The sequence below is a fragment of the Sycon ciliatum genome, chromosome 8 (genome assembly GCF_964019385.1).
Source record: "Sycon ciliatum chromosome 8, ocSycCili1.1, whole genome shotgun sequence".
Lineage (NCBI taxonomy): Eukaryota > Metazoa > Porifera > Calcarea > Leucosolenida > Sycettidae > Sycon > Sycon ciliatum.
The window spans coordinates 11243686-11252314 of record NC_088650.1 but is presented as its reverse complement, the minus strand read 5'-3'; the positions used below and the strand labels follow the sequence as shown (position 1 = coordinate 11252314).

The 8629-nt window shown below is 44.5% G+C and overlaps 1 protein-coding gene across 1 annotated transcript in view; it reads left to right on the top strand.

Moving 5' to 3' along the window:
• Nucleotides 1-4387, top strand: part of LOC135823398 (uncharacterized) — a gene marked incomplete at its 5' end in the record, with an annotated part of 29833 nt that extends 25446 nt beyond the window's left edge. Inside the window, 3 exon segments of the mRNA XM_065336245.1 lie at nucleotides 1-84; nucleotides 2282-2410; nucleotides 3073-4387. The exon segment at nucleotides 1-84 is cut by the window's left edge and continues 204 nt beyond it. Coding sequence (XP_065192317.1) covers nucleotides 1-84; nucleotides 2282-2410; nucleotides 3073-3086 — 227 coding nt within the window. The 3' untranslated portion in view covers nucleotides 3087-4387.
• Nucleotides 4388-8629: the final 4242 nt, after the last annotated feature.

Below are 8629 nucleotides of genomic sequence, written 5' to 3'. Positions count from 1 at the left end.
CCTTCCGCCAGCTGCTGTCGGTTGTCAAGGAGATGAACTATGAACCGCTGTGGACCGGTCTGAATGGTCTTCTACCGACAAGCGGTGAGTTGTACAGTAACAGGTACTGCTCAATGAAATGCGATCAAGTCACTCCAGTACGCACCGGGCGTTGGCAAGCCATAGACGTGCGAACACGAGGCTGTGAAATGGTGCAGGGCGCAAACTTGAACCACAAGATTTCATTGAGCAGCACCGTACTTAGACTGTACCATACAGAGGAACTTCAGTGTAGCAGTCCTGTTTCCAAGTGCCTATGAATCTGTATAGTTTAGCCGAAGTACTGTGTACCCGAGGTTAAATCACTCGAATAGCGCAATGCAGAGCTTTCAGAAGCAGTGGAAGTAAGTTTATTTGTAGCCTAGACGAGTGCACCGTGGCATAGTTCTATTCCCATACTATGGCATGTGTGATTGGTATGCTAGGGAGGTCCAGCGTCTCTGAAGCTTGTGCAAGTTTGTCATTGTTTTCGTCACCACCGTTACCCCCCCCCCCCCCCTCCCTCCCCGCCCACCTTCCCTGCAGGATCAGGTTCTTGCCATAGCTAAGTTACACTACGCATACCGTATTTTCCGGAGTATAGTGCGCACCTTTGTATAACGCGCACCCCCAGTCTTTTTTGGGGGTGCGCACTTCAATCTTCATTGAAGTACATACATTTCATATTCGGAGCATAGTGCGCACCTGCGATTTAGGGCCTATAATAGCACATCTAAAGTGCGCACTATTGTCCGGAAAATACGGTAGCTAATATCCCAACATTTATATACACATGCTGATCAAGACATACCATAGTTTTCGGAGTATAAACCGCACTTGAGTATAAGCCGCACCCAGATATTTTGTCACGACATACAGACATCTAAATTTCCCTATTTATCACTGATAATTCCCTATTTATTCCCGTAGCTATGCAGAAGACGTTACTTCGGTAACGTCTGGCGCTAGCCAGGGTCCACACAGCTTTAATTTGGTATTTGTGTGTTTGTGTGTTTGTTTGTTTGTGTCACGCCTGGCGCTATCCCGTATCTGACGGCAAAACATCATAGGGATGTTATACATTTTTCAATTCTCCTATTTTTTCAGGCATATCCTGGGATTCGAACCCGAACTATCGCCCTACATGCATTCCCCCATAGTAGGGCCATACACTTCGCATTCATACCCATTCTTCCAAGTTGCTTCACGTTATGATCTTGCGTTTGAAAGCTCTATTTGAATATTGCGGGCAGCTGTATGTGGCCAGCTGTGTTTGATGGTACGGTACGGGAGACGGTGTCGTATTACCCTCGATCGTACCTGTCCCGTACCTGTCCCTACCTTACCGTACCATCAAAGACGGCTGGCCACAATGCATATTTAAATTTATTTATTATTTATTTATTTATTTATTTCACCTTCCCGTGGCCAGAGAATATAGGCCAATATGGAGGGAGGGGGGCGGTAGCCAGCCATGGCTGTAAACAAAAACAAAGCAAAAATAAATAAATATTACACATTACTGGAGGCAAAGAGAAACAAATCTGGATGAAGAATTAGCAGTTATTATAATTAGGGCTTTCAAATGCAAGATCATAATGTGAAGCAACGTGGAAGAATTAGTATGTATGCGAAGTGTATCGGGGGATGCATGCAGGGCGCGATAGTGCGGGTTCGAATCCCAGGTTATGTATTAAAAAAAAGAATTTTTTAAAGAATTTATAACATCCCTTTGCTTTTTTTGTCTAGGTCATCAAGGCAAAAAAGCATAGCGTAGGGCCCTGAGCTTCCAAGCTCTCTCGTCACTGATAATTCCCTATTTTATCACTGATAATTCCCAATTTATCACTGATAATTCCCAATTTATCACTGATAATTCCCAATTTATCACTGATAATTCCCAATTTATCACTGATAATTCCCTATTTATCACTGATAATTCCCAATTTATCACTGATAATTCCCAATTTATCACTGATAATTCCCAATTTATCACTGATAATTCCCAATTTATCACTGATAATTCCCTATTTATCACTGATAATTCCCTATTTATCACTGATAATTCCCTATTTATCACTGATAATTCCCTATTTATCACTGATAATTCCCTATTTATCACTGATAATTTGACCATTGTAGTATAACCCACACTGATTTTTGGTGTGAATTGCTGTTGGTATTTGAAGTGCACCTTTTACTACGGAAAATACGGTGCCGAGTTGGGAGTACCAGTGGCGGTTTGTTTCTGCTGTCTCTGCAGCTCCAGCATCCAGTAGGGCAGTAGCAGCAGCAGCAGCAGCACCTGCCTCTGCAAACAGCAGGTCTGCGTTTCCTGGTGTACCCGACATCTATGTCCAGAGCCGGGATTCATCGCCCAGTCCACTTCCATGTGAGTAGTGCGATGCAAGACATGTTGCAACATTAGAATAATGACTCGGTGCACTCATCTGCTATCCAGCTTCTATAGTCGACAGATGGTCGTTGTCGTGCCACCACTGCCAATACGGCTATTACCTCATGATCAGCATGGATAGAAACCGTTTATATGACCAACTTCAATTCATTGGAAGTAAGGGATCATCGTATGATACCCTGAGATATTGTTGCTGGCAAATTGGAAAGTGGAACCAATTGTGTACTAGAAAATGTATTTGGTCAAAATCGGACAATAACATTGCCTTGAAATTCTACCTATTTTGAAGTAAGGGACTGCTAACCCATGGGGCCTGCTGTGTAGAATGGGTAGAAGAGAGCAGTGAAAAGCTTGTCACTGCGCGGATTCCGCTCTCGGTCTGTCTGTTTGTCTCCTTGCTCATTCCCCTCTCTCTCTCTCTCTCTCTCTCTCTCTCTCTCTCTCTCTCTCTCTCTCTCTCTCTCTCTCTCTCTCTCTCTCTCTCTCTCTCTCTCTCTCTCTCTCTCTCTCTCTCTCTCTCTCTCTCTCTCTCTCTCTCTCTCTCTCTCTCTCTCTCTCTCTCTCTCTCTCTCTCTCTCTCTCTCTCTCTCTCTCTCTCTCTCTCTGTTTCCTTTCTTCTCTGGATATAATTATCACAGTGTGCCCTGCATAGGTTGCTTGACGACCATAGTGATCACCTTCTGGCAGTCCAGCTCAAACCTTGGTGACGCCCTGCTCTTGGTCCGCAAGTCAAGCACATCATGCCATGCACTTGTGTGCTTTCACGAGAGCTCTCTACTGCCTGGCAGACGACACTTTCCCAGCACTGGCACTGCAATGCAACGGTGCGGTTCCTGTTTGAAGTGGCATGGCCCTTTGGCAGAGATACTTTCGAATAGTGTAACTAGCTGCAGGGTATAATGACACGCCAGCAGATGGTAACGACCTCCTTTGATGAGCAAGACAATGATTTAGTAATATTCGTAAGTGGCGAGAGTTGACAAGGGGACAAGTCTGAGAAAACCATGGCCTGTCACCAGCAGGACTTGGACCATGGGCATGTACTATAGACCAGCAATGCCTTACCATCAAGCCGCTGTGTAGATATCAGTGATTTCAGTGACACTGCATTTATTAGTAGCCCGAACGTGCAGGATCCTACTACAGTACAACCTCTCAAGGCGACCGCTTGGACAATGCGACCACCTGTCCTAGACGACCACTAAAGCCAGGATCAAAGGATACTATTTCCATGCAGTCAAATGACCCTTGATATGGAGACCACCTGGTAACAGAGACCACATTTTGAAGGTCCCTTGAGCGGTCGTCTTAGACACCTTTCACTGTACTTATAATATGTTTCATGCATTCTCCTCAGAAAGGGTAGGTTTCATGCATTATTCTTGATCATGGAACATATTACCACTTGATTTTAGCCAATAACGTTAGATGATCACGCTTGAGTTAGCTTTCTTAATATGCTGGAGGCGAAGAAAAAGCTGTATCCATCCTATCGATCTTCTCGCTACCCAGCTATATTAGCACAATCTGTACTGCTGAACCACAGATTTTCTTTGCAGCATGTCTGTGCTCAAACTAGTCTGATCAAGTGATCATGTTGGTTGCGTGAAGCGGTAGTCATGCAGGATACTACATTGCTCTTTCTCTGTATTGATTTTATGTTCGCCAGTGCAGCTTATCTTGCTCTCCGGAAGCAGTATTTTGTAAATTGATAATATCAAAATTAATTATACTTCAAGGAAGTAGAGATAAGCTTCTCTAAATGATTGCATTTGCGCTGGTTAAAAGACACCAGCATCAGCCTGTGCATTGAGAATACTCATTTACGTTGCCATCTGCAGCACTCATTGTTATCCGTGTGCGCGTGCATTCTTGAAACATGTTGAAGTTTCGTTTGCATCACATCAACAACATGCCTATGTTCCTACCAACGAACTTGTAATGATACGTTTAGTAACTCGGAATGATAACGTTAAGTACGGCTGAGGGCCTGTCCAAATGTTCTCTGGTCTCAGAAACCACTATACGCCGTGTGTGTAGAATGTGTGGGCTTAGTACTACATGTGCAATGTCATGTATAGGGTAACCTGCCAGGGAAGTTCGCTATAGGAGAGTTGAAGGAACTTTTGTCGCGGTTCTCTCTCTCTCTCTCTCTCTCTCTCTCTCTCTCTCTCTCTCTCTCTCTCTCTCTCCTTTTGCATTTTATTTCTATTTGTATTATTTTATTGTATCTAGCTGATGACCCCGAGGCTCTAGGCCTGTGGAGGTGATCTCTTTCTCAAATACATTCCATGTGTTTGGGAAAGAGCAAAGCAAGGGTATATCTAAGGAAACAAAGGAAAGACGCAGGCACAGCAATTGAGAACCGTCAAGGGATTGGTATGCCGTCAGTGTAGGAAGTGTATCGGTCAATGCACTGGCTGGGGAAATTGGGAGGGGCAGTTTATAGAAGTGGGAGATAGCGGTCAACAGTTCTCTCTCTCTCTCTTTCTCTCTCTCTCTCTCTCTCTCTCTCTCTCTCTCTCTCTCTCTCTCTCTCTCTCTCTCTCTCTCTCTCTCTCTCTCTCTCTCCCCCTAGACTAGTAATAGTACTCTTCCTGCATTGGCTTGTGATGCCGGGAAGGGAGACTGATGCAGTCGCGTAGGCTTTCGCGGTCAAGTTAGAAGCTATTTTATTATTCTAAAGTTCCACGATGGCCCATGGCCAATAAGGAACCTATGCATACGGGAGACAGAATAAAATTGGAGCGGTTAAGAAAGGTTTACCACTTACTTCAGTAGCAGAAATAAGGATACACGTTTAGGGAAAGAATATTGCCACATCGGCGGTGATTAGCGAAGAAAGTGTCTGCTCCGAACGTCGGAGCTCGTGCTTCCTGCTGACTGACTTGACTGACTCATGACTGCGTCTGGAGCACACGAGAAGCCCGTCGAACCTTCCACTGGGCAAACCTGCAAGAAAGCACCACTCCCTCTTCAATACACAGAGTTTCGGAGAATCCACCCCTCATCAGTTGAGCTTGAGTAGGTTAATGAAATTAGTTTATGCTCCGAGAGCACTGCATTCCGAGAGCACTGCATTATGTAGTGCTCGTTTAGGGAAATTTTAGTAATTTCACTTGGATACTAGCACACAACCATACAACCACACAACCGATGCATCTATCCTCAACGTGTGCTTGATTGTACATGTATCACGGGTACACTATTGCGTGGCTGTGTCCCTTCACGGCTAGATGCGAGCAACAACAGTGCATGGAGAAGCATAATCAAACACTCTACACGTCTTTAGAGACAACTAAGTTAATAACACCTTCCAAACTCGATTAAAATCGCGAAACTATCCTAGACCTGACATTTTGAAAGTCACACAGGGGCTAGTTGAAAACGCCGAATTGACACTGAGTGCCGGGATCAGGTGTTTGCTTGCTCGAGAGTCTTTCATAGGGAAAGAAAACAATCTCAAGAAGACACTCAGTGCAGGCAAGTGCCACTTGGCACGGGGTTCGCGTACATCGCGTGTACATGTAGAGTTTTAGCTACTAAAACATTCTGTGATGATTAGTGTTACTTGTTTGTGGGCGCTAGCAGTATCCTAATAGAATCATTGCCTGCATCATGGGCTGTACATGAATGTTAGCATGCCGTGTCCCTTTCTGATACCCCGCCGAGTGTCGTTATACGCGAACTTAACTGCACTTCAAAATCGAAGTATGTGTGTGTGTGTGTGTGTTTGTAAGAGAGAGTGAGAGAAAGAGAGAGAGAGAGAGAGAGAGAGAGAGAGAGAGAGAGAGAGAGAGAGAGAGCGAGAGAGAGAGAGAGAGAGAGAGAGAGAGAGAGAGAGAGAGAGAGAGAGAGAGAGAGAGAGAGCGAGAGCGAGAGAGAGAGAGAGAGAGAGAGAGAGAGAGAGAGAGAGAGAGAGAGAGAGAGAGAGAGAGAGAGAGAGAGAGAGAGAGAGAGAGAGAGAGAGAGAGAGAGAGAGAGAGAGAGAGAGAGAGAGAGAGAGAGAGAGAGAGAGAGAGAGAGAGAGAGAGAGAGAGAGAGAGAGAGAGAGAGAGAGAGAGAGAGAGAGAGAGAGAGAGAGAGAGAGAGAGAGAGAGAGAGAGAGAGAGAGAGAGAGAGAAAGAGAGAGAGAGAGAGAAAGAGAGAGAGAAAGTGTGTGTGTGTGTATGTGTGTAGTAAAAAGATAAAAAAAAGTGTAGTCTACATCCCGTGGTAGCCACAGTGTAGTACGTTAGACATTGTGTCATGTACAAGGAAGGACATTCACCCATACCAGCAGTAGGACTAGGACTGGAGTATAATGTACATGTACTGTAGAACTGTACATGACCATTCCTTGTGCAATAGCACTTAGCACAAGGGGAATGCATAGGGGAATCCCCAGTTTGGGCCTGTCTAGCTTGTGCAGTTACTGTACTTACAGCTAAATACAGGGTGCAAGTACCATGACTCATGAGTAGATCTACTACTACGAGACCTACGAGAACACGCTCTCCAAGTAATACAGTACTCAGTAGTACAGTACCTATCGCCTCTAGCCTAGTAGTAATAGTTGTAAAGTGAGTCTGCAGCTGATCTGGTGCCAGTGGTGGCAAGTTAGTCTGCCGCCTGGGTCCTTTGCAAGTCTGGCACTCTGCCTCACCAGCGATAACCAATGCCAATGGTGGTGGCATGGCTTGGTTATCTTCATCATGATCCAGTAGGTTTGACTACATGTACGTCGGGACTGACAGTCTGTGCCCAGTGCAGTGTGCAGGACACGGGACGTTGACCACTACAATTAGTACATGTACATGTATACTACTAGTAGTATACATGTAGGCAATACTTCTACATTGTACTTTGAGAAATGCACCCTTACCTGTCATGCCTATGCAGCCAAGGCTCCACTGGTAGGGACCGGCGGATTCTGCTCGAAAAGGTGGCAGATTCTGCTCGAAAAGCAGTGAAATTGGCAGAACCATACAAACCTTACGGCGGGCAATTCCTCGAATTCTGCTCCATTTTTTTTCCACATACCAAAAAATTTACCAGAAAAGTACCGAATTCTGCCAATTTTTCTGCCGGCAGAATCCGCCGGACCCTATGCTCCAGACACATAACGACTTACATAATATACGTCAGCATATCCTCACGATGGAGGTATTTTTGACCGTGAACTAATAGTCATACTACAAGTAGAACTCACAAAACAACACTGAGCAATTTTTCACAAAGAAGTAACTTCCTGCTCGCCTCTGACACCACTTGATTTCACATCAATTTCTTTAACTGATGCAAAGCAAAATGTTGTATTAGATAAACCAACATGTGTAAAAAATAATGTTGTAGAGGTCTTTTGAAAATTGAACTTGATCACTATAGGCGATATACATGTATTACTATAGACGATAATTACTATACGCGATAACTACATGTATGTAAACTTACAATGTAGTTATGGCAAATGAAAATGAATTTGAGAAGTTAATCACTGTAGCCGCTATATTGCTGTAGCCGCCAACCTTATACTATACTTTTTATTATTATTATTTTATATTATAATTATATTAGTATAGTCGATACTGACTGTACATGTACTTGTCGCTAGCCTGTCCATTTTTCGGTGTCGCCAAGCGACAGTACTGACTGCTACTGTACAATGTACAATGTAGATCAAGGGGATTGTGTCAGCATGCAGCACGCAACCTCAAGAGGACTGGTGGACGGAAACGCATAGTAGATCGGGATTGGCTGCCTAGCAGGAAATCCAGGCACCTGCGCAGGGAACGTACACTCGTAGTACTGAGTGTGGATTCATGACGTCATGACACAGTCACAGATGCGTTCGCCTAGACTAGAGGACCTACGAGAACGAAGGACTGAGAAGGAGTGAAAGAGAGACGCAATACGCAGTGCTAACTGTTCATAGTCATTACCACCAACATGTGCATACAGTCATGTACATGGATGTAGCGGACATTCAAGGCAGTTTAGCCATATTTTACTTTTAGCCACCAACATGTATACTGTCTTATTAAAAAAATTACAATCATGTACATATTCATTGTGTGTACATATTCATTGTACAGGTTCAAGGCGCATACAATCTGTCATGTGGCCCTTGAGGCTTGACGGCAGCGCCATTAGCACTGGAAGTGGAAGGGGATCACCGGGAAAGGGATGCCCACCCACTTACATGCAGTCATGTAC